Source organism: Schistocerca piceifrons, chromosome 2 (genome assembly GCF_021461385.2).
Source record: "Schistocerca piceifrons isolate TAMUIC-IGC-003096 chromosome 2, iqSchPice1.1, whole genome shotgun sequence".
NCBI classification, from domain to species: Eukaryota; Metazoa; Arthropoda; class Insecta; order Orthoptera; family Acrididae; genus Schistocerca; species Schistocerca piceifrons.
In genome coordinates, this window is record NC_060139.1 from 1,023,920,434 (window position 1) to 1,023,948,034 (window position 27,601).

Below are 27,601 nucleotides of genomic sequence, written 5' to 3' on the forward strand. Positions count from 1 at the left end.
GTAGATATGATAGTACTATGTGACTGTGGGCAATAAATCAAAATTTGTATCGGAAACTGTAAAAAGCAAAACAGGAAAGAGACATGAAGAGCATGAAATCAGTTTACAAACACTGAGAACATTAATATTGGCAAAAAAGACCTGCTTCCTAGAAAAAGAGCTTGAATTTTACAAATCAGGATAAACTTAAGAATTCTACACTTGCATATAGTGTGAGGTTAGTTCCAACTAGTGAACATGAAGTAGTAAAGATGATTAAAAGTCCCAAATGCAAAATTTCAGCAGGTGTAAATGAAGTACCAGTGTTGCCTTTAGTCCACACTGCTCCACTGTTAAAGCACTGGACTCATGTTCATACAGAGGCGGGGTTCCAAACCCTGTCTGGCCATCCTGACTTTGGTTTTCCATGGTTTCCCCAAGTTGCAAAGTGAATACTGTGATGGTTCCATTTGAAAACCCTATGACCAACTTCCTGCCCTATTCTCACCAAATATAATTTATGTAACATATCTGAATGTCCTAGGTGGGAATATTTAGAAAATGTTTTACTCATGGACACATTACTTCCTCAAAGATCAGTGTGAACTCCAGGAAAATAGGATGATGGTATGGATTCTTGAAGTAATGTCATCTCACATTGCCTTATGCTGAAGTGATACATGTAAGTTCAATGTCACACTAGTTCATTTGCATGTTCTGCAATACTGAAATCAGCATCCTTACAGTAGCTGTTGATGGAAGAAAAAAAATTAAATATGCATTATTATACCCCATAATTTTCAATATTCGATCACAATGAAAAATCTAGGAATACTGTCTCCCCATATATCCGCCATGTGTCAATGTCTAATGCGATCTGTCAGGTCCGTTGTGGAATTTATGGTTGAAATGGGTCTGGTCTTAAGCATATTTTACCACATTTCACATGTGCAGAAATCTCTTCATATTTTGTGAAATGTGTCTGAAACAAATACTAATTTACAATAGTCTGCTGACAATGTTGAAACTTACATTAAGTACAGCTAGATTTAGAAACAAGTTACAACTGCAAGAAGAAAAGTCCAAATACTGTTGGTGTATAAAAAACTAGTACAATATATGATATATGGAGCGCTTCATATGTCTTTATTTTCATTGAGACAGTAACAAATAAAACACACACAAACCAACCGGTACAAAGTGAAAAATAATATGACTATTAAAAATACATACTTACATGAAAACACTCTGCATTGTGCATAAAGACAACATTACATGTGTCAGAATTACAGCAGGCAACTAGACAGGATTCAAGAGAGTCAATGTCTTCTTGCTTCGTATATGTGCCAGCTGTTTGATTGCCTTTTGGAGCAAAGCCGGTGAAGACAGCCAGATAGATTTGTGGGCAGACAAACGTCCATTTCCCATCCAAGGGATACAGTTTGCCAGCAGCGACTGTTAGTGTACACATCCATGTTAAGAAAATGCCAACACCGGCTAGTTTACTCCACTTCGTCACCATCGCGGGGCAGTTTCATCTGTGAAAACACAATAATAGTACACGTCATACGAGAAGCCACAGTACTGCAATTACCACTTCGGTCGCCTATCACAAAGTAAAAATGTTACGCCACAAGAATGAGTCATAATATGCAATTAGAAATCTATCTAGAACACCTGTTCCGCCACTTGCAGCTTAACTGCTTGCATATTAATTAACCGTATTTACACAGACGAACAGTAAACAAATAAAATAAAGTTGTTTGTCATTCTCTGTAAGATAACGAGGCTATTCGGGCTTCGTATCAACAATAATATGATCTCATTAGTAAGACACAATAAACCGAATAAAGTCAATATTTACTTACACACATCACTTCTACCTCACGATAACAATTCGCCACCTGTCACGGATGTAAATCAAACACATATGGTTATCGGTGTGTCAGTAGAGCCAACATTCAGTGTGTAGTTCCCACAAGTGAAAGTAAGCTCTTTTTTTACGTTTTATTGTATTTGTTTTCGAAAAGAAAGCTATTTATAACATTTTTGTAGCTGGAAAAAACTTACCATATACCCAAGACCGTTTTTGAGGCCTTGAAACAAAACAGTTTGTTGAACAAGCAATAGCAACTCTCAGGTAGTGGTACCGCCCTCATGTTTGTACACAATTGCATGGCGCCATATACGAGTCTTTGGTGTTCTATTTGCATCTTTGACAACGTGGGTGGTCCGCTTTGTTCAAACTGTCAATGTGTGTGGTCTAATAAGAGATGAAGCTGTGCAAAGTAAATGAGGTGTTTAGTGTACCTGTGGAAAGGGTGCTTTCAATGGAAACGACCAGACCAGTAGTACTGTATTATATGACACTAAGTAGGCGCGGACGGTTTTGTAGAAGGAGAGATACGCTAGAAGACTTGTGATTTGTTATTTATGTGGTTTAAATATAAGCTACCCTTAATGAAGGGCTACTTTAATGGAACCAAGAAAAACTCTTATCATGGAAATTTTAACATACGTGAGTCTCTCGGTCCTATTTGTGTTCACGACGTTTATTTGTGAAAATGAAGGAACAAAATTATATTCTGGTGCAAATACTTCGGAGCCACTGACTACAACACATCGATCAGGGAATTTTTCTCCTGCAGTATTCAAAGGAAAGGGAGAAACTGATGGAAAAACATTCGTTTCCTTAGGTAGTATGTCATCAAATATGATAGACTTGTTCCCTCCAGTAGAATCACTAATGTCGCATGCAAATGGCAAATCACAGTACTGCCGACGGCCAGCGAAATGTCAAAAATTAAACTACACCAGCTGCATGGGAATGAAGCTCCCATATGAGTGGACGACATTGGAACTTGTTCCAGATGTAGACTCACAGGATTCTGTTCAGGTAAAGAGATCATTATTTAAAGAACACAAAAATAAAGTTTCTGTGCTGTTAATATTTTTCTTACATTTTCATATAAATCTGTGTTTAGAAAAAAATATTTGCTTTAATCACTAGTCGCAATTTGGTTTTCGGTACTGAGTATAAGCATCACGATGTCCCCAGACTGACAACTGTCAAACCAAGCAAGCGTGTCGTACTACTCAGTATGTTGACAAAACATAGTAGGCCTATCTGTGTTTGTTTGTAATTATTAAAATTCACCATTTGTAAGACTGTAACTGCTTCTAAACAAGCACTACAAAACAATTCTTGAATGATAACTGACCTTGGAATTTGAACTGCATAATACTTTTAAGAACATTATTAACCACATCTTTTGTTGCTGTATGTATATTTGGACTGATTACAATATTAGCATCATCTCCAAAAAGAACTGATTTTGCTTGTTGTGTATTAGACTGAAGGTTGTCGCAAGAAACAATAAAGGGCCCTGTTGGAAGAATCCCTTCTGCTTTCTGTTTGGCCTTTCTCTTGGTGTTGTAGCTATGCACATCACAAATATTGCTTTTGAATTAGGATGGCCTATTAATAAACAAATTTCATAAGGGTCATTCCATACCAATTCAACCAATCTGAGAAAATGTTCCAGCTGATAGTCTCAGATTTGGCTGAAATTTAGCACACCAATGCTACCAAGTGTGGAACACTCGTGTACAAAATTTTAACTTCCCCTGCCAATTAGTTCCAGAATTATGGCTTGTGAAAGAAAGTGGTGTGACCCAGAAGTTGCAACCCGCATCTGGCAATCTATCTTCAGACCCAACTTCAGGTCTTAATAACTTTGGAACTATTCCGCACAGTCCAGTGAAATTTTTACAACCCAGCAACATCCACTTAGAGAACACACTCTATGAATCAAAACACCAAAGGAACAGAAATCATGCCAGAAATGCTCTGATTTGGACAAAATTGTGCATGATTTGAAAGAAAAATGTGCCATATCCCCACACCAGAAAAAAGTAGCTATTCTTACCCTTGCACCTTCCAGCTGATCTATTGACTACACTGCAAAGGAATTCAATGTTTCTACATATATGGTAAAGCAAGCTAGGAAAATAAAAGCAACCCAAGGAGTGCTTCCGCAACTTCAGCAGCCTCAGGGTAAGCAATTGAGTTCAGAAATAAAGGTGCCAGTGTCAGAGTTTTATGAAAATAATGACTACAGCCGAAAAATGCCTGGAAAAAAAGACTCTGTAATGGTGAAAATGGAAAATGTACGTGTGCAGATGCAAAAAAGACTGTTGCTATGCAACATATCAGAACTATATGTAAAATTCAAGGAAAACTATCCCAATACCAAAGTAGGTTTAGCATCTTTTTTTCAATCTTCGGACAAAATGGGTTGTGCCTGTACGTGCAAGGGGCACACACAATGTTTGTGTATGTGATGCCCATCAAAATGCTAAGCTGATGTTTGCTGCTATAAAGGATTCTGGTCTGTATTACAAAGGTGCAATGAAGCTGCTAGTGTGTGACATCAGTTCCTACCAGTGCATGATACACAGATGTAGAAAGTGTCCTGGTAAGGCAAATCTTACAGAGCATGTGAACTCCTCATAGATGATGATGATGAAGAACTTGTTTCTTATAAACAATGGACACACATGGATCGCACAAGTCTTGAAACAAAGCAAAGTACAGTGGAAGATTTTGTTGAAATGTGTTGTCAAGAAACAGACAAACTGACCACACACAGCTTCACAGCAACAGCACAATTGGCTTATCTCCAGTTTTGTAAAGATAATTTGAAACAAGATGAAATTATAGTAATATTAGACTTTTCTGAAAATTATGCATTTATAGTTCAAGATGCCATCCAAGGATATCATTGGGACATCAGTCAAGCAACTCTCCAGCCATTTGCGATTTACTGTAGAGGTGAATCTCGTGTTGTGTCTGTCATGAACCTGTGTGTTTTTAGTGACTGTTTAATTCATGATGCCATTGCAGTTCATGCCCACATTCACAATGTCATGGCATATGTGAAAAACAAGCTGCCTCACATACATTTAGCGAAATACTTCAGTGATGGGGCAGCTAGTCAGTACGAAAACTGTAAAAATCTCAAAAAATTATGCATGCATTACCATGATTTTCAGATTCACGCAGAATGAAATTTTTTCGCAACAACTCATGGTAAAAATGTTTGTGATGGTATTGGTGCTACCATTAAGCGCATGGCATCACGAGCTAGTCTGCAGCACCCTACAGAAGGTCACATTCTAACACCTCTTCAATTATTTACCTGGGCACAGAAAAATATCTCTGGCATACAATTATTCTATGTTTCTAAAGATGAGGTGAAATCAGTCGAAGAGTTGCTAAAAAGCAGACTAGAACATTTTAAAACTGTTGCAGGCACAAGGAGCCATCATCACTCCTCTCCAGCAGACTCTGACAATGTGAAGATGAGCAGACTGTCCAGTAATAACTATAGGTTCATGCATAACATGTGTCTTCACAGTGTGTCTGACTCAGGATTCAGAAGCAAAAGCAGCAACATACAACCAGGTTGCTATGTTATTGTTGTTTATGATGACAAATGGTATATAGGATGTGTTGCAGAGTGCTGTGAAGCAGAAGGTAATGTATTTGTGAACTTCATGGCACCAGCAGGACCAGCAAGATTATTTCATTGGCCACGTTTGGCAGACGGGTGTTGGATTCCTTTTGAACATATTCTTATGACAGTTCCAGTTCCTACCACAGTGTCAGGAAGGCAGTACAATTTGCCACTCAATGTACAGAATACAGTAGCAAAAGTGTGGGAGAACTTCTGTTCGAAGCACAATCGAATGGTTTTTAGCAGTTAAGGTGCAGTAAACATTAATGATAGGTTGTGTTAATCTGTCTATATGTTGTTGCTAAGTGATTAAACAGTTGTGGGAGAGGATAAGAAGAGGCAGAACAGTTTACGATGTGTTTTTACATAATTATGTTGCGGAACAATGGCCACATCACCAAATACATCTGTCAACTTCCATTGTACGCAAATGTCTTGCAATAACATGCTGAAATTTTGAGATATATCATTATGGTCTACTTATGCAGTGTGAAATTTGGCTTGGATACCACTTGTCCCTTTAGTGCTACCACACTTCGAAAATCCATGTTTTTCATGTAATTTTTCAAATTTTTGTATTTTCGTGTGCATGTAACTCAGTTTTTGTGACTGATATGGGTATGATGAATTCTGTGTGTGTTTAGGCCACATTAAGCTTACCACAAAAAAAATTTATACCCTTTTTGTGTGAATTATATTTGGCATAGAGGGCACCTACAATATGTACCTTTTAACGTATTACATTTTTTAATCACATTTTGGAATTTTTATTTTCCCTCAGAAATATGTTGTTTGTGTTTTGATTCATGGAGTGTGTTCTGTGATTGGATGTTACTGGGTTGTAAAAATTTCACTGGACTGTGTGGGATAGTTCCAAAGTTATTAAGACCTGAAGTTGGGTCTGAAGATAGATTGCCAGATGCGGGTTGCAATTTCCGGGCTACGCCACCTTCTTTCACAAGTCATAATTCTGGAACTAATTGGCAGGGGAAACTAATACTTTGTACACGAGTGTTCCACACATGGTAGAATTAATGTAGTGAATTTCAGTCAAATCTGAGACTATGAGCTGTAACCCCTGGTTGAATTGACATGGAATGACCCATAACTGAATTTATACATTACAAAGCTACTGTGAGTATCCCTTGTTCCTTAAATAAATGTGTGCAAGATGACATTGGGTGGCCTCCAGCTATTAGTCTGATTATAAGCTTTTGTGTGATGAATACATTTTTCCTTAATGATGAATTACCCCAAAATATGGTGCCATATGGAAGCAGTGAATGAAAATAAACTAATTTACTGATACATTTATCGCTAAAATTTTCAATAACTCTAATAGCACAAGTAGCTGAACTCAGACGTTTCAGCAGGTCACCAATGTGTTTCATCCAGTTCATCTTTCATCTATGCACATACCCAAAATTTTGAATATTTTGCCGTAGCTGCAGACTTCTGTTCAGAGTCCATATTTGCTGACAGTGTTATGCCATTTACTGTGCAGCAATGTATATACTGTGTTTTATCAAAATTTAATGACAGTCCATTTGCAGAGAACCACATAATGATTCTCTATTGATCCATTGTTGAATCGGGACAGTGGCTGGTCAAATATACCAAGGAAAATTGCCAAACAGCCGTATGTTTTGAGAAGTTATTTTATTGAGATGACAACCAGTTTTGGCACCTCAGTAATGCCATCATTAGGCCCCTGATATTAAAAACAAGTATACATGTTGTCTATATATCAAGGTATACCACTGTTGACTTCACAGAAAATAAAGTGTAATAATAAAAGTCATAAAACCGACAGAAAGCAATCTGCAACATTAAGACAAATACCTGTACACATACAGCACAAGCAAGTAGAATATATACATAAGCTGTTTAGCATTGAAACTATTTTGACAGCACAGAGTTGTAACGTAATGGGCCAAACATTATAAAAAACCAAAAATAGACATTTATTATTTTGATTTTTTATGTATTTCTTAAATATAAAAAAAACCTGCATAATTCTTATATACAAGAAACACAGTAGTTCTAAGGAAAACTTGCCTTCATTCAAAGTAAACATTGCAATACAACCTATGAAATACACAACAGTATTCTTGTCAATCACCTAAGTATTAACGCTGCTTTTGATATATTAGAATTAGTGTTACAACATCAAGAATGCAACCAGATGCAAAAACCAATGACCGAGAAATACTGACTGAATAGTGGTACACAAAGAACATGTGAGGAATGCTCATAAAATACGTAGAGGGCGTATGTTGTATACAAAATCAAAAAATAAAAAGATATGACTTGGTGCCCCTTACATCAATTAATAGGTGGGCAAATACTAGATCGAAACAAACAGAGACCTCAAATCCATTTGGGGAGTCCTCCAAAATATCAATTGGCAATGTAATTACTATTTTCTCCACAATGTTAAGAAAATGCTTATTAAAAATATTTTCAGCTTCTGACTTTTTGTTAGTAAACTTTTCATTCATTTGGATGACAGTACAGTCTTCTTGTGCTCTTGCTTGCCCTCTTCCCCTTTTTACAATATTCCAAATTGTTTCAGTTTTACAGGGTGTTATCAGAGGTGCTAATCTGACATAATACACATACTTCTGGACTTTTTAATAATATTACTTATTATGGTACATTAGTTTTTATAATATTTGACTGTTTCTGTGTCATTACATTTCTTGCTATTACATACATTTTGCTTTTCCAGTTACAAGATATTTTTATCCCTTTAGTAAGCCATGGTTTTTTGTATGGTTTCTTAAAATTACATTTCACTGTTTTCTAACAGAAATTGTTTTCAGGTCTACTCACAAAAAATAATGAAATAAGTTATATTTTAAATTAGCATCAGTTTCCCAGTACACTTCATCCCAGTCTACCTCCTGCAAACTTCCCCTAAAATTTGCTATTGTTAAATCACTAGGCCCTAATAGAATGCAACGTTTTGGATGGCTGTTTGGTAATTTCCAAGAATGATTGCCTATCGAAGTCGCTGGGTCCCAACGATACATATCGAATGTGCGATCGGAAGTCGATCATGCGACCCCAGTAGCAGGCGTTGTGATCTATTATTTGTGATCATCATTTTTATCTGTTTTCCATTGTTCCCTTACTTGCTCTAAATTACATAACTCCACGAATTATTTGTGAGTTGCTAGGGAAACCCAGACGATTTATGTCGTTAATGAGTGGGGTGTCTGGTGTTCTTGACATTTCTTCGGCGGATCCTCTCGCATGGAAGAATCTAGTTCCATGTGTACCCAGCATAGAAAATTGTTCACCTTTTTGTCGCAAATATGGAGTACTACCGGAGGAGGGAAAAAGGGACTGTGTACACTGTGGTGGTGCGAAGTGTGTAAAACTTTGTAAGAACAGTTTCGATGCTGAAATACCATTACAATTTCATTGCGGGCAGTGCGGAAAATGAACGAGTGTCAGGAAGAATACATGGTTCAACTCTTGCAAATTATCCATCCAGTCCACCGTAATGGACTTTCACATGACAACACCGACGATGAGTAAGGTAAGTCGTCTCCTTTGCAATTACACATTTTTCTAATGCCCTTCTTTTGTCATTGCTGTAGTGACCAACGTTAACATACTCATAACACCCGCCACCAGAGTGGCACGATTGATTTACGATTGCACGTTCAATATGTATCGTTTGGACCCAGCGACTTCGATAGGCAATCATTCCTGAAAATTACCAGCTGTTTTGTATTACTGTATGGAGCTAAGTCAAATACCGTAACTAGCTGTGCATCATGATCAAAAATATCGTTCTGAACAATATATATGTTTATTTGATGAAATATTTCTTGGTCTATGAAAATATTATCTATCAGTGTGCTGTTTTCCTGTACTATCCAAGAAGGAAAATCAATAACTGACTTCAAATTGAAAGAACTGAATAATACTTCAAACTCATTCTTCCTGTCAGACTCGCTCAGAAAATCTACATTCAGATTCTCACAAATTTGCTTCCCTCTGTCTGACAAATAGCACAACAAAGAATCAAAGTCCCTGAAGAAAAACAGAAAATGTAGTTCAAGATCGCAGACACATGCTTCTGTGTGTTGCTGTACACAAACATTTTTAGTTTCTAATTCTTTTTTATTTTTTTGTTTATTTATTTTTTATAAACTATGATAATTTTTAACATATGTAGCAACTCCTCCTTTTTCCATACTGTTTCTACTTACATGTGCTGAAAGCTTATATCCACTTACATTTATCTTTCCCGTATCTGTGATTATGTGATGATCAGACAGTTAAAATACATTTGTTACATGCTCAGTGTCTAAATCTTCCAAACAAATAAGAAGCTCATGTACTTTGCTTTTTAATCCCCTGATATTCTGATGCAGTATACTAACATAATTTTTCATGGTACTTTTATGAGAGTCATGTTACATTTTAAACATATTTAGCACCTGCCTGTTTTAGCTTCTCATTAAGCTTAACCCCTTTGAATTCCTGTTGAATCACTGGACACATTGATTGAATTATTAAGTACAACTTTCTGCACTCTTTTGGTTAGATATGACATTATCCATTGGTTGATTATACCATCAGTTCCATAAAACCACAGTTATTTAGGAGAATAATGTGAGTCTCACATGCTTTGGATAGGTCAGAGCAAATACCAGCCAGTGATATTTTGTTATCGAATACTTGTAAAAATTGGTTATAGAATGTCTAAGTGCAATCTCAGTGGAACATCTCTTCTGAAATCCAAACTGTGATTTACTGATGATATTATTGCTCAAATGGGGTATTTTTCTAGAATGCATCACCATTGTCAAAAATTTTGAAAAATAATGTCTGTAATGGAATGGGTCAGAAAAGAGAGTGCTTGTTAAAGAGGAACAAGTCTTTAGTACTCTGTTGAAAACACCAACAAATCAACACGAGCTTTTATTTTTTACAGAAAATGTAATTTTCCTAATTTGTGAAGGATAAATGGATGAGAGATCCATATTATTGAATTTTATGTGAGTTGCTTGTGCAACATACTTGGTTTGATTTTTCTCTTAAAATACTTGTCCCTAAGTTATCTGCTGCATTTAAGAATTTTTTATGGAGTGTGTCTGCTACCTATGGCTGATAAGTTATAGCCTTTCCATATTAGTCAATCGTGTTGTCTTATTTGTGGCTCATCATCCACATCTGGTTACACTACACTTGATATAAACTTAAGACTGTTGTCAGAATTACTGATTTCTGATACAGTGTACATGTTACTTAATAACTGGGATTGCTGAACAAAGGTGTGTGTGTGTGTGTGTGTGTGTGTGTGTGTGTGTGTGTGCGCGCGCGCGCGTGCGTGTGCCTGCATGGGGCACATGAAGAATGAATCCTTAAATGCATCAGTGTAATCTGGAAGCGTGTTAACGACCTTGCCACAGTGGTAACACCAGTTCCCATCATATCACTGAAGCTAAGCACTGTTGGGCTCTGCTAGCACTTGGATGGGTGACTGTCCGGGTCTGAAAAGTGCTGTTAGCGTGCGGAGTGCACTCACCCTTCGTGAGGCCAGTTGAGGAGCTACTTGATTGCTGAGGGTGACATGGCGGCCGGTCAGTACCATTGTGCCTTCAAGGCCTTTACGGGTGTTGCCATCTTTTTCTTTTTTTTTTCCATAATATCTGTAAGTATTCTAATCTCATGTATACAGTACTTGTGAGGTGAAATTAACATTTGGTTTTTGTGCTTAACATTCTGACATTACTGATAGACTTCGCCTTCTAGTCAGTGTTCAGTTATATCCAAAATATTTACAAACAGACAAACAGTGACTCCATTGTCTTTAAATGAAAGTAAAAATTATCAGTATATCTAAACTTTGACTCAACAGGAAGCAGAATATTGGCAGATGCATACAAAAGCTGCTTATTCCCAAAGATATTTTTTTCTGGTTTTGGAACCTCACATTTCTTCTTTCATCTAATGAAAACTGAAAGCAAAGATTTGAAGAAATGATACTGCTTTACAAGGACTTGTGTGTGCCTGTGCATGCACATTTCTGCAGATGCCTGTATAATAGGCATGTTGTCTGTTGTCTTTATTTTGTGGTTGTTTTATTAGGGATAGATTTTTTACTTATTGCCAGGTTATGATTTATTTCATATAAATACTACTTTTTGATGCATAACATTGCTTTATCATATTTTAATTTCTAGTTTAATAATGGAAGTCAGTACTAGTTCACTACATTCTATTTGTATTCTGGGATGAGGGTAGCTCTTATCTTATTTGTTGATCATCCCTTTGTTTTAAGTGCCAGAATAAGGCAATTGTGCTGTTGTAGCCCCATTTTCAGTTCCCTAGCATCTTTCCAATCTGTCCTAATTCGTGCTCTCTTTATAACTTATATCTTTTGCTACAGTGATATGACTAATTATATTGCTTTAGGAAAAAGCTGTTGTTTAGTATTTAAATAGTAAACTTCCTGAATTACATATTCTCTCACATGCAGAAAAATACTTCCTTCTAAAGCAGTCTTACCATAATAGGCCCAACTTAATTGGGCAAAATTCTGGACCAGGGCCATTGGCATGTGAATGTATTCCAGGGAGCAATATTGTCAGCACATGTTGTGAGGTGCAATGGGAAGAAAAGGAGTCCATGTCAGCTTCTTGGCCTATGCAGCCAATGAAAGAGAAATGGACAGAAGAAGTGTTTCCGAGGAATGTTGTCACATTCTCATGTCAGTGTGTCACAACCTCTGAAATTGTATCACATTTGAAAGAAATGGGCCAATATTTTGACAGCCAATATTATCAATTTAATTTGAGCCATGCTGTTAGGTCCCAACCTAACCACAGCCTTGCAATTCATGCTATGTTCAGAAGAACCAAGTATACATGACAAAAAAGGCTATTAGTTTAATTTCTGTGAGTAAAATTGTCATATTCCAATGCAACCTAAACCTCAGACTAAATTATGGATCATTTTGTACTACAACCAGATTTTTTGGCTTTCACATTCATTGGCTTTCACATTCATTGACTTTGGCAGCTCACAACCAAACTGTCACATTTCAACCTAATCACAACCTTGCAGTCCACGACATACTCATAAAAAAAGTCAAATATTTATGACAACAGTGAAGAAGAGAATGATTTCTGTTTCAGTGCTAGAAATTCAATTATTTTCTCGTTCTCATCAGTTATGTGAAATTGTTATCTCATTGGCAAGGCAAAAGTGATGCCAACCTGTGAGCTGTAGAGAAACAGTGCTGTGACTGTTACTGGTCCTGCTCTAGACTTTAGTCCAGAACTGAGAGTTGTGAAACATAATAAAGATGTGCTAGCTATTTATTCTCTAGGACAAAAGGAATAATAAGCCCACTGTTGATTGCTTCACTGTGAGTACTTAATGTTCCTTGACAAGAATGCTGGCTTTGGCAACAGATAAGGCTTTTCACTGATTAGTCATGTAGCAAAAATTTTTCATACATATTAAAAAAATTAAACAGTGGCTGCAGCAGCAGTAGTAGTAGTTAAAATGTAATTTTGTTTGGCATTATGTTGAGATGTGTACTTGAAAGTAAGGTAGACCCCACATATCACTCTCAAGTGTGAAATCTCGATAATTTTGATCACAGATTAGAAACGTTTGCTCACTGTAGGACACACAGTCAAGATCCTATGAAGGCCATAACTGAAAAAGCACTTACTGTCTCACTCAATGGACAATTTTTTTGAGAGATATTGTTACTTTGCTTTGGTGGACAAGCTATAAATCAGGTGTCACAAAACCGAGCATTCACCTTTTTTTTCAGATGGGCCTACTGCATGTGTTAGGTCAGTGAATGACATATTAAATAAACTCGAGGGGAGGGGGGTGGGTGGAAATCGGTAGATATGATGCACATGTACAGGAAAGTGAATGATTACAATTTCAGAAAAATTGAGTGATTTATTCAAAAGAAGGAGCTTCACAAATTGAGTAAGTAGATAACACATTGGTCCACCTCTGGCCCTTATGGAAGCAGTTATTTGACTTGGCATTGATTGATAGAGTTGTTGGATGTCTTCCTAAGGGGTATTGTGTCAAATTATGACCAACTGAACATTATTTCATCAAAATCCTGATATGGTTGGAGGGCCCTGCTCATAATGCTACAGACATTCTTAATTGGAGAGACATCCGACGACCTCACTGGCCAAGCAAGGGTTTGATAAGCATGAAGACGAGCACTATAAACTCTTATGGTGTGTGTGGGTGCATTATCTAGCTGAAATATACACCCAGGATGGGTTGCCATGAATGGCAACAATACAGGGCGTACAATATTGCTGACATACTGCTGTGCTGTAAGGGTGCCACTGATGACAACTAGTGTTCCGGCTATGAAAATACATGGCACTCCAGACCATTACCCACAGTTGTCGAGCTTTATGGTGAGTGTCAGTCAGACTAGTAGGCCACTGCTGTCTGGGGCATCTCCAGGCATGTCTTCACTGGTCATTGATGCTCATTTTAAAGCAGGACTCATCACAGAAGACTACTCCAATCGATGAGCTTCCAGGGTGAAGATGTGTCTGGAGATGCCCTCGACAGCAGTGGGATCCCAATCTCACTGTCACCCGCAGGCGGCCTTACAACCAGGAGTGATGATTTCTTTTCATAGCAAGATCCCTTCGGTTGTCATCTGCAGCACCCTTGCAGCACAGCGAAACCTCGACAATATTCTATGCCCCATTTTGTTGCCCTTCGTGGGATGTGATTCTGGGCTTACATTTCAGCAAGATAATACCTGCTCACACATGGTGAGAATTTCTATTGCTTGTCATTGTGCTTGTCAAATCCTACCTTGGCCAGCAAGGTCACTGGATCTTTCCCAAATTGAGAACATTAGGAGCATTTTGGGCAGGGCCCTCCAATCATCTCAGGATTTTGGCAGTGTAACATGCCAATTGGACAGAAATTGGCATAATATCCCTCAGTTGGACATCCATCAGTTCTGTCAATCAATGCCAAGACAACAATTGCATGCATAAGGGCCAGATGTGGACCAATGCACTATTTACTTGCGTAATACATGATGCTCTTTCTCTTGAATAAATCATTCAATTTTTCTGAAATTGTATCATTTGTTTGTCTGTACAGATACATAACCATCCCATTAAGATAATTCCTTCATGGTTTCTGCCTCATATAGTTAGCAATGTATTGTGGGAAGCAAATGACCGACTGTGTACCTGTGGAGGAAGATAGTTGGTCATTTGTTTCCCACAATCCATATGCTAACTAAGTAGGGCAGAAACATACTAATATTGGTAGAAATTTCCCTCTGCCATCCGCTGTACATTGGCTTGTGAGGTATGGCTGAAAAGTTCTGCCACTATTTTGATGTGGTCTTGTACATTAATAACTAGCATTATAACTGATAACAGAGATCTAGTACAGATGAAGATTCTGAGCCAGTAATTATTACAAACACTTTCTTTTTTTAATTATGGTCTTTATGTTATGATCAAAGCAGTGTAATGTTGAAAATTAAAATTATCATGTTCAAAAATTGGCACAGCATAAAATACAGGACTGACTGATAATGCATAAAACAATTCTGTTTCCACGCATTAAATACACATAATTAAAGTTACCAAATTTCAAAGACTACCCTAATACCATAATACACTGTGATGTTGACTCCTTCAGATGAGGTTATGAACAGGGAAGAGTTCTTCAGTGCTCGCACTATTGACCACAGCATGGGGGCACTGCTATGCTGAGAGGGAGGCATGGTCTTCTGGAGTGCCTCCCATTGGCTGTTGTGGATTACAGCGAGGCCCCGCTAATGTCTGTGGTGTTGATTCGCAGTGCCAACTTTTTTGTGGCGCTGTAATCTCTGTACGAAATCATGGAATTTTACAGAGCATTAGACAAATAATTCTAACTTTAGCTTCTAGATTCTCTTTTAATTCCAGGATTTGTTGAGCTAGCAGTATTACTTGTTCCTCTTACAAGCTGCTGTGATTAACACCCGCATAGAGATTTCTTTTAAGAAAGCAAAAAACCTGATATAAAAGTTACTGATTTCCTGAAACTTTACTTAAATTGCAGACACTAACAAATTTGAAAATAGTGTTAATTTACTATAAGTGAAGACAATACAGTCTCTTGATTAAAGGGAAAGGTAAATGTAACACAGTATGTTTTATAGTAACTGTAAATCACAGCCACTGATATACTACAAAATATGCTGTGCACAGTATTCAAAACTTTTAAAAGTTCTCGAGATTGTGTGTTTATTGACGAAAATGTATACTGAAAATTTGGTGTGATCACCTTTTTTGAATTAGGGTACTACTGCTAAAATTCTAATAAGCACAATTGTAGATTGCAACTGACGCTATTAAAAAAAAAAAAAAAAAACTGAAATATGCGTAAGACAGTTTTGGTCAAGAGTCCCCTTCCGGGAAGTTCAGCCACATGATACAAGTCACTTTATTTGAAAGTACTTTGGCAACTTGTTTGTCAATGATGATGGAATTACGAGGACAAAAAAAAAGAAAACCACGCACGCGCACACACACACACACACACACACACACACACACACACACACACACACACACAGAGTCTCTCAAGTGAAAAAATCTGTGACCTTGCTGTGAGTCAATCGAGAGACAGCAACACTAGCCACAAGACCATGAACTGCTTGCTGACTGTTGCACAAAATACGTTTCTTGCAGCACTTAATGCTCAAAAATACACAGTATATCAATACTTATTTGCATGTTTTGATACAGTTAACACAAAAAGCACATTACATTTTTTGTGAAGTTTTAGGACCTAGGTTTTTGAAGGGGTTTAGCTGGCACATTTCATTTTACTTGGACAGAAAAGAAAAGCCGGAAAGCAGCTTGTATACATAAATATAAGTACCAGTAAATAAACATGCAAAAAGCATGGGTGCCTTGGTAACATCATAGGAAATGTCGACAGAGTAATTTTTATTGTTTATTTCTAGTAGAATTGAGTTTGAGAGACCCCTGTTCAGTCATCCAGATGTAGATTTCCCACAATTTCCTTAAGTTACTTCAGACAAATGTCAGGATGGTTCCTTTATGAAGGGTATGGAAAATTTCCTTCCCCTGCTGAGATTGTGCTCTGTCACTAATGACCGCATCATTGATTGTTTGTGAAACCCTAATCTTTCTCCTTCCTCTTCACTAATAATGATTGTGTGAAGGCCTTGGCTGAAATAGTTTAGAAAGGCAATGAATAATTATTTCTCAGCCATGTTAGAACTTTCTGAATTTATTTGTTTGCATCAGCAGTTTCAAGACGTTCAGAGTATTATGTGGATTTTAATGTCATGTGGCCATAAATTAGACAAAGTAAGTAGTTGTTATTCCTAATTTTCATTTCATCATTTGTGGATGGTTATCTGACATGGAACTGACAGCTAAGAATAACAGTTGTATGTTGTATGAAAAAAGAAATTTGATAGGGTGTCTTCCACAGATTTTCTTCTAAGTTATGGATTGTTAAGTGACTATTTGAAATGCTACAAATGTGGGAAGATGATGAAAATTGTTGGTGTTGCTACATCTTGTATGAGCAATGGATTTACTGTATGTGGCAGTGTTGGGAAGACCATGTTTGGAGGTCTGTTCGGAGTGGCATTTGGTTTGAAAAATTGAGACTTGCTATCTGTGACATTGTTGCATTAACATACTTTGTTATTGTTCATCAGTTTGGTTCTGTTCTTATGAGATTGGGATCTGTAAACATCCTTTGGGTTTGTGATTACATAGATTTTTCTCCTGTAACAAATGTTGATGCACTTCATGAATATGCAGCCACATGGAATGGAAGCTCTTCATCGGTTTTTAGGTAATTTTAACTGCCTTCATCCATGCAACAAATTTTCAGTTGAAATTAAAAAAGATGGTAAATTACATTTTTTGGGTGTTTTAGTACACAAAAAAAGAAAATGGGACACAGTGTAGAATGTAAACTTAAGCACCCGAACCGCTACTTCCAAGCTACTAGTAGTCGTCTGCCAGATCAGTGCATGAGAGCTCAATGTACACTGATCAAGACAGCTTATGCTATTTTGGATCCTCATAATTTGGCACAGGAACTGGATTAGCTTAGGGTTCTTTTCAGGCAAAATGGATACACTTATTAGCAAATTATTTTGTGCTTTTCAACTTGGACCGCCATGTGAATCAACAATAGACACTTGCAAAAAAATATTGCTTTTTCACCATTTCTGGGAAGTATTTCTTCAAAATTTCAAGAGTCCTCAGAAAATACAATATTAAGTATCCTTTTGCTTTGGCCAAAACTACAGCCTTTCTTGGATCTGTTAAAGATGTTTTAGTATTGAGGAAGCCCGGAGTATATAAAACTCTGTGTCATTGGGGAAAGACATATATTGGACAGACTATTCATACGGTTCATGACTGATGTGTGGAACATCAAAGTCACTTATTTGTTCCAGCTTGAAAAGTCTGCCATTGCTGGACATTACCTCAATGAACAGCAAATATCTCATTTAAAGAGACTGAAATTATTGCTCCAGATCCCATTACTGGGATTGTGTACTTACAGAATCGCTCAAAATAAAATTATCCAATGACATTATTAACAGAGATAAAGCTGTTCCTTTAAGCAAAATTTGGAATCCTATTTATCAAATATAAAACAACAGTGGTGTGGTTTTCGGCTGCCAGCATCTTGAGATTCATCGGTTTTGTTAGTTTCTACGACTGGTGCCACTACAATTTTTCGCTTCACAGGGGGCAGCCCTTTTGCATCTTGCATACGTGCAGTAGCCTGTTCCCAAGGTATGAAAGGAGCTGCTGTATCTGATGTTATCTCAGTCCCGGTGTGATTGTGCACTTGCAATCTCACCTGAAGATGGTGGACAGTTAGACTGTCGAAATATCGTGTTGTCAGGACAATGAAATCCAGCTACATACTTGTGAAGAGCATCAACAATCCTATATGTTTATTTATATATGGTTGGTTATAATAGAGGGAAACATTCCACGTAGGAAAAATATATCTAAAAACAAAGATGATGTGACTTACCAAATGAAAGTGCTGGCAGGTCGACAGACACACAAACAAACACAAACATACACACAAAATTCAAGCTTTCGCAACAAACTGTTGCCTCATCAGGAAAGAGGGAAGGAGAGGGAAAGACGAAAGGATGTGGATTTTAAGGGAGAGGGTAAGGAGTCATTCCAATCCCGGGAGCGGAAAGACTTACCTTAGGGGGAAAAAGGACAGGTATACACTCGCGCGCACACACACACACACACACACACACATCCATCCACACATATACAGACACAAGCAGACATATTTAATTTGTATATGGTTGTTTTTATTCAGGCTTAAGAACTGTGATGAATGTCTTGTTATTTTTTTCAGTAAATATCACGTAGTGTCGTTATTTAGGTAAATTGAAGTGTTTTCATTCCCCCTCCCCTATGGGAAGTGATTCTTACCCCCACAGTACTTCTTTCCAGGCAATAGTTATTATGTATACCAAGGCTGGCTGAAATGGATTCAGAGATTTAGGATGATATGCAGATCACACACATACATGCGATAGTTGGTGTCACTTGGTTGGCCAATATGCAAAGTTCAATGTAACGAATAGGCTAATTAAAGCTATTGATGCCAGCTTTATATCAACACAGGCATGTTATTTGGTTGTGTTTTTGCAATAAGTGTAGTTACATGGTTGGTGGATTGTTTCAGAGTTCAGTTTAGCTGTGTAATTTAACTGAAGGTAATGGTACCAACTTTAATCTGAAAGTTTTATTTGGTGAGAGTTTGATTAAATTCTTTGCTTTTGGTTGTTTTTCATATGTGGCTGGTGCATATCAGTGTTTTTTCCCTACCATAAACCTCCAAAAACCATTAGTTACATATTACGTTTTTGATTATTATGAATAACTGCCATTTTGATGCCGTAATATCATTGATCAAAGCTGATGACTGCTACTGCAAGATTCAGCATTTTCAACATTCTGTTTAGTGGGAGCCACGTTCTTGGAATGTGACAGAAGAGCAAATTCAAAGATTGTTGTTGTATTACTGGAGGCAGCATGCCATTGCATCCTTCAGTTTATTACAGACCACCAGCAGTAATTAAGACTTGGGATTCATATACAGCAGGAGCAATATACAAATTCTTTTGTGGTGATCCAGTTGTAGGTTTTCATGGGTTTCCGTAAAACACTTCAAGCAAATGCTGGGACGGTTGCTTCAGTTAATTGCTTCAAACCATTTGCAATTACTTTTACCATCCCTTCCCAACAGAACTGCAGCTCTGTATCTACTGACCTTGACCATTCTACATCTACATGTATACTCTGCAAGCCACTGTGAGTGCATGGCAGAGGGTACGTCCCATTGAACCAGTTATTATTATTTCTTCTTGTTTCATTAACATACAGAGTGCAGGAAGAATGATTGTTTGAATGTCTCTGTGCGTGCAGTAATTATTTTTATTTTTCCTCATGATGTCTATGTAAGACGTACATAGGGGTTTATAGTATATTCCTAGAATCATAATTTAAAGGCCATTCTTGGAACTTTATTAATAGACTTTCTCGGAATAGTTTATTTCTATCTTCAAGAGTCTTCCAGTTCAGTTCCTTCAGTATCTCTGTGATACTCTCCATGGATGAAACAAACTTGTGACCATTCGTGATGCCCTTCTCCGTATGTGTTCAGTATCCCCTGTTAGTCCTATTTGATATGGGTCCCACAAACCTTCTATATCTAATGATGAGTCTCCATACTAGATAATACCGTGTCCGCACTACCGAAAAAGCCCTCAATCCAGTCACAAATTTCACTTGATATCCCATATGATTGTACTTTTGACAATAAGCATAAGTGTGGTACTGAGTCAAATGATTTTTGGAAATCAGGAATACTGCATCTACTTGAGTACCTTGATCCAAAACTTTCAGTATGTCACGTAAGGAAAGTGTGAGTTGGGTTTCACATGATCTATGTTTTCAGAATCCATGCTGGTTGGCATTGAGGAGGTAAATCTTTTCAAGATACCTCATTATGTTTGAGCTCAGAATATCTTCTAAGATTTTACAACAAATTGATGTCAAGAATGTTGGATGATAGTTTTTTGGATCACTTCTACTATCCTTCTTGTAGACAGGCGTGACCTGTGCTTTTTTTTTTTTTTTTTTTTTTTTTTTTTTTTTTTTTTTTTTTTTTTTTTTTTTCCAAAAAAATTGTGCGTATTTAAATATGTCTACTTGTGTCTGTATATGTGTGGATGGATATGTGTGTGTGTGTGCGAGTGTATACCCGTCCTTTTTTCCCCCTAAGGTAAGTCTTTCAGCTCCCAGGATTGGAATGACTCCTTACCTCTCCCTTAAAACCCACATCCTTTCGTCTTTCCCTCTCCTTCCCTCTTTCCTGATGAGGCAACAGTTTGTTGTGAAAGCTTGAATTTTGTGTGTATGTTTGTGTTTGTTTGTGTGTCTATCGACCTGCCAGGGCTTTCGTTTGGTAAGTCACATCATCTTTGTTTTTAGATATATTTTTCCCACGTGGAATGTTTCCCTCTATTATATTGGTATGTCTACTTATTTTTATAAGTAGAAAGAGTCTTAAGAAATACCTGTCCTAGCAGCATACTTCAGAGAGGAAGTGAAAGAGAGTTTGCAACAGCCTGCTAACCAAAAGGGAAGGTTGGCCAACCATGTCATGTAAGTCATCTTGGAAAAGAAGTGGAAGTTTGTGTACATACTTCAACGCTTTGTCGTCCAAACCGTTAGACCATTTATTGCAAATAATTTACAAACAAAAAAGAGGGAAAGCAACCACACAAATGCAGATGATTTATGAATGGTGCGTAGGCACATATAACAGCAATAATACACAAGTGAATGTAATTGCCTGAACTGCAAAAACTAGGTGAAAACAGTATCTAAGAGTTATTGAAACCATTCGTGTTGAGTACCCACCATGTTTTAACAACTGTGTCATAAAAAAATTGATTTGGAAATACAATGGTACAGCAGTTGCTATCTGTAAGTATTTGACATCATTAGTTGTTACCTTGTGCAGTGCTGAAGTCATGTGCTTTTTGATGAATTACCTGTTTTCCAACACACTGCGCACCTGCTAAGTAACATGAATCAGAGAAAGATTAAACTAAATGAATTTTTCGGTTAGTAAGCACATTGTGAGGATGTGGAATATAGCAAAGAAACATGATACAGACTTAATTTTTTTTACACAAGATTTGTCTTACTTTTCAACAACAGATTTAATGTTACTCACTTATCTTAAGTGAAGTGGCCCTTATGGGGAGGTCCTGATCAAGAAGCATAAAAAATGGGTAAAGTTTAGAATTTTTTTTGTACAAGCATTGTTTTTATTAAAATTAGGGTTTTACTACTTTATTATACATACATCCGTGTATGAAAACTTTTGGTCTCATAACAAATTAAAAAGGACGGCTGCAGCACTTGTCAAGGTATGCGCCTCACGTCACATCCTGGTTTGTGCGAAGTGTTGCACAGACATATGACTGTTTCTGAAATCAATAAAAACAGAAAATTCCTAAATTAGAATGTATTTTGGGGCAATCGTAATGAGATTATGAAAAGTACATCGGAGGGTAAAGGGAGAAGAGAACATGTTTCTCTCAGGTAGGGGGCTTGAATTTGTACATGCAATGGCTAGATTGGCTAACTTAAGTGCTCATTAACTTGGAAATGGCACAACATATCAAATTTTTTTCTTAACAAGTATTTCTCAGCAGAACCTCCCTGCAACACACTAACAAGCTTTTCAGACTGTTTCTGACCACCCTGTATATACTGCTATTTCAACAGTTTTTGCTCCACAATGAAAATGTTTTGGTACCAGTTTCCAAATGCACACATTGAAGCTCTTGTCATTTTGTGTACTAGCATTACTGCATCTTTTAAGTAATTTTCATTGGACAAAATTGGTCAAATGTTTTCCTGAACTAATTCATCAAGCACGTACAGGTGCCTATAATTCAGTTGATGCCAACTTCTGTTCAAAAAGCTGTAACTTATAAAATACTTTCAAAATAAAAAAAAATCCTTTTGCAGGCATAATATACATTCCTCGGGGATGCAAATAATGTAAAAAAGAAATCCATTTTTTCATTGTTCTCGACCAGAACCACCCATTAAGGAGTCCAACAAAGTATTACATATTAACTCAGTTTCTTTTACTAATTAATAAAATAATTGTCCAAACATTTAAATATATACATCACAAAATGTGTAAAGTAATTCCCATATTGTTTAGCCAATTGGTATCAAATGACAATAATTTACAACAGTTACTTATACTGACCATATTACTTCACTTAAGATGCACAGAGACTTGTATTACATGTATTATGTGTCTACAGGGGTATTACTGATACATACATCAGATTATCTACAAGGAAATTCATCAATAAATTGGAAACTGTCCATCAATTAGTCCTTCTAGCTCATCTCAAACTGTACTTTATCTGTTTTTTATTGTTTATAGTAAGTTATTTACACCTTGCATTCCTGAGCAATGAATATCTTTTCAAACAAAATTGAGTCCTTGTGTAGTTCCTTCCTATTCCACATTTTCATTTTGTGGACTGAGATTTTGGTGGAGAAAAAGGAAAATGTTCTCTAGTGCATGTTCATTAGGGGATAAATATATTTTGAAGCAACTTTTAGTATGTCCAGTCCACTGAATATCTTTCTGCAGCATGTTTTTGTATCCACGTCTGAAGTAAGTCATATTACTTTTTTTCAGAGAAATTTGGCTTGAGAAGTTACCTGGAAATATGATTGTGTATAACATTATAAAACAAAAATATGCCAGGATTTTTGACATATGTTTGAGTGTGACAAAACCATGTCGACTCCCTATGAATTAGATAATGGGTTTTTATCCAAATTTTCATAGTCACATGAGGAGTGAGAAATGGACAGGTGGAGTATCGAATTAAAGTGACCAGCCTGAGGTCTAGTTTTGCTAAAAAGATTTAATTGTCTGAAATTAATCAGAGTAATCAAGAAAACTTAATCAGTGATTTGAGGGAAAATTGAAATATTTCACAAAGACCTGCTGCTACTATGTAAATGAAGAGCGAAGAAGTTTCTTTCTTCAAGGCCTAGCTACTTTGCTCATAAAAAGTTACATTGTTATAGAAATTATGAAATTCTTTCATGTCGAAAAGGTAAAATAAATATCTAATTGTAATATAAATTGAAGCTGCTCTGCTTTTCTATTTTTTGCTGACCTATATGCTCTTGATGATAACAGAATACTGATCAACACTAAAATATATTATATTTCGTGATTTCTGAACAGAACTTCACAGTAAAAAAAATTAAAAAAATGAGAAAAATGATAAAGTGTTTTGTGAAATGATTTGTGTAAAACTAAGAAATAAAACAGATTTGAGAAACATTTGATCTGCCTTATTTGCTGTACATTACTTCATGCATCATTCAAATGTTTCTTTATATTTTATTTGTCACTTTTATAAAAATCATTTCACAGATCATTTGACCATTTCCTTTTTATTTTTTTATTAATTTGTATTTTCTATCTGCCTGATGACATTCACAAAACACACAAAAAGTAGTACTGGAATGTCAGCAGTTCTGCGCTATTTTTCTTCACCTGAATTTGTCATCAAATTGCAATATTCAAAATTTAACACTGGTAACTTCTTCTGTCAGAACACCCTTGTATCTTGTGCTATGGGCATTTCTTGCAGATCCTGAGCTGCATTTTGTGGGTGTTTGCAAAGTTTTATGACAATTAGTTAACTGCAAACCATTTATTAGTATAAATAAAACTGACATTAACAGCTGTTTATCATAATATTTGTATCAGTTACATACACAACAATAAAATCATCTGGCAGTGTAATTTATGAAAGCTCATTAATATAGAGACAAAGAAGGAGATATTTAAAAGATGGAGCCTTGAGGATACTGCATACAATAGCTTACTAGTCAGATGATGGATTAAAATTATTTGTTTCCTGTTGGAAATACACTTTAAAACTTGCATCACGAAGGAATTACCCGAATAGGATGAAATCAGTAGATGTGATGCACATGTACAGGCAAACTGATCACTGAAAATTGAGAAAAACTGAATGATTTTTTCAAGAGTAAGAGCTTCACAAATTGAGCAAGTCTTGTCGGATGTCCTCCTGTGGGATACCATGCCAAATTCTGTCCATCTTGACTGTTGCTGCCATCCAACTGACAATGAGGAGTGATGGGGTGTCATTTCTTTTCATAATAGGCCCCCTTTTTTTGTCATTCACAGCACCCTTACAGCACAGCAGTATGTTGATGATATTCTATGCCTCATTTTGTTGCCTTAATGGAAATCCATCCTGGGCTTACATTTCAGTAAGATATTGTTTGCCCGTACACAGTGAGAGTTTCTAATACCTATGTTCGTGCTTGACAAACCCTACCTGGGCCAGCAGGGTCAACATATCTCTCCTCAATTGAGAACATTTGGAGCATTATGAGCAGGGCTCTCCAACCAGTTCAGGATTTGGACAGAATTTGGCATGATATCCCTTAGGAGGACCTCTAACAACTCTCTCAATCAGTACCAAGCCAAATAATTGGTTGCACAATGCATTATTGACTTGCTCAATTTGTGAAGCTCATTTCCTTGAATAAATCATCCAATTTTTCTGAAATCTTAATCCTTTTTTTTTTATTCCTGTGCACATGCATCACATGTAATGCATATTTCAGGACCCCAGAGAAAGAAAGACAAAGGCTGTATAAGGATTTCAATCCTATTAAAATAATTCTTTTGTGATACATCTTTTTTATGTCTTCCTTTGCATATGAGTATAATTATTTTGCAGTATCGCTGGTGTTGTCGTCATGTGTGACATACTCAAATCAATGTTGTGTACAAAACAGTCCAATGCTTGTTACAAGTCACAGAAAATTTCAGAGTAGTCTGTTACTTATCATCGTTGAAGAGTTAAGTATATTCTCACTGTATGTGTGAATAGCCCTATCTTTTTAACCTCCACAGAAATCCAAACCTGGAGGAATATTGAGATGTTTAAGAAGTCACCACCGATGTATGATGTAACCTTCAAAACTTTGAAAATGGTGACAAAAGTGAAGTTTGATGGTCTTTTGTAGTATTTGGTTATACATTTTCCTGCACAGCAGTGTAATTTTTAACATATTTCTAGCAGTTGGAAATGCTCCAGTTATAAAGTGGTGGTTATCCACTAACCTCATAGGTACACCTTTAATCCACTTTGTTCATATTTTATTGTGACCAGTATAATATTTAAGTTTGGAGGTTTGATGGTGGATGTTACTTCTTCTAATGAAGTATTATGTTTTTATTGGAGATTGCTCTCAGTTATTTCAGAGCATTGTTATGTGGATGTAATAACTTCATGTAGGCCCTGCCAGTACCTTGTAATCTTTTAAATCTGTGTGTGTACTTTTTTAAAATTGTATGATTCCTAACTTATACAGCCTTTGTCTTTCTTTCTCTGGGGTCCTGAAATATGCATTACATGTTGTATTCAGAATTAACAAAGAATTAGCCGAACATAATCATAATGAGAATATGACATTGAATGTTCAAACACATTTTTATTTCTGCAGGAAAGGCTTCAGGTGTGGCAAAAGTTAAGACGTCTGCCCAAGTGCTGGTCTGTGATCCAACCATTTCTGTGTGCACTTTATATGCCAAAATGTGAGAATGAAATGGTGGACCTGCCATCACAGGTTTGTAAAATTTCTTTCATTGTGACAAAATGTGTCTCTGTATTCTCATTGTTGTTTGCTTCTCAGAATACTATGTACATTTTATTACAGTTCACATTTCATTGTAGTATAAACTTATACATTGGTTGATAATCTCTTTCTCAGTACTCTTTTGGTCATTTTGATCACAGGAAATTGCTATATACAGGAGGAAAAGGAAACCTGCATTATCAATGAAGTTCAGTAAAGCACACTTGCCTCCAGTCGTTAAATGGACAATGCAGTTTATGTTAACTGTTTTATATGCCAGCATGCATCAAAGTTTTATTTTGGCTATATGAGAATTGTCAGCTTTCATAAAGAAGGATTGTCAGCACAGAAGTTGGCCATCAAATTGACATATACTGCATTGAAATACTCATTGTTATTGTGAGACATGGACTGTTGAAAATCTGCCTGGTAGTGGTCACCTATGGTCAAAAACACCAACTGATGACTACTGTCTAGAAATTATGTCTCATCTAGAAATTATGGCTCATAGGTACCCCAAGGAGAATTTAAAAGGACTACATACTACCATTTTGGAGAAAACTAGAAGGGCAATGTCGGGCCCAGAAAACATGAAACAATCTCCACACAATCAATTTGATCCCTAGATATCCATTATGGGTAACAGTATAAACACTCTAGCACGATGGTGCATGAGGAAGATGGAGAAGGGTACATCTGAAATGGGTTGTGTTACAATGGTATTTGTTTCTCTTTATCAAAGAGTGCACTATTTTTCTGACACACAATTATCAGCATGCAGTCTCACAGGTTCATCAGAGAGATGAGTCAGCTGTATTTTGGGCAGGTATCATGTAGGGATTTCGGTCACCTTCCTCGCTATCTAGGATAATTTGACAATTGTGCATTATTGGGACTGGATTCTCCTAGGTATTGCCCAGCTGAGCACTCAATATTTTGATGACGGATTCACCTTTTGAGGTGATGACGTACAGGCACTCTTCATCTGCCTTGCGAACACCTTTCTCCAAAAGCAATGAATCATATCTGCTGACGTGAACCCAAGTGAGGATGCTTGCAACCAGTTAAAACTTGCAGTGAATCATTACAGGAACCTTCCTCACACACTGGATGGCTTCAAAGGGGGCAGCCATCGAGGAGTGGACAGGCTTCACCAGCAACATTTCGGCTGCTCCGTGGACAGCATGCCAAGGAGAATCCAAGCTTGTTACAACGTGCGGGGTTGAACAAAATTGCGTTGAATTTACAAAGCAGCAAATGATTTTGATTTCGCAGCAGAGG

The 27,601-nt window shown here is 36.8% G+C and overlaps 2 protein-coding genes and 1 pseudogene across 3 annotated transcripts in view; 2 read left to right on the top strand and 1 right to left on the bottom strand.

Annotated features, from left to right (window-relative positions):
- Positions 1 to 1,911, bottom strand: part of LOC124776437 (dyslexia-associated protein KIAA0319-like protein) — a 154,083-nt gene extending 152,172 nt beyond the window's left edge. For both annotated transcript variants that reach the window (XM_047251436.1, XM_047251435.1), the window contains exons 1-2: positions 1,848 to 1,911; positions 1,217 to 1,517 (exon numbers count right to left, since the gene is read on the bottom strand). In XM_047251436.1, the coding sequence (XP_047107392.1) occupies positions 1,217 to 1,501 (285 nt within the window). In that variant the 5' untranslated portion in view covers positions 1,502 to 1,517; positions 1,848 to 1,911. The remainder of the gene's footprint in view (positions 1 to 1,216; positions 1,518 to 1,847) is intronic.
- A 321-nt stretch (positions 1,912 to 2,232) lies between these two features.
- Positions 2,233 to 27,601, top strand: part of LOC124776962 (smoothened homolog) — a 103,029-nt gene continuing 77,660 nt past the window's right edge. The window contains exons 1-2 of the mRNA XM_047252199.1: positions 2,233 to 2,875; positions 26,189 to 26,311. Of these exons, the coding sequence (XP_047108155.1) occupies positions 2,456 to 2,875; positions 26,189 to 26,311 (543 nt within the window). The 5' untranslated portion in view covers positions 2,233 to 2,455. The remainder of the gene's footprint in view (positions 2,876 to 26,188; positions 26,312 to 27,601) is intronic.
- Positions 10,912 to 11,030, top strand: LOC124778416 (annotated as a pseudogene).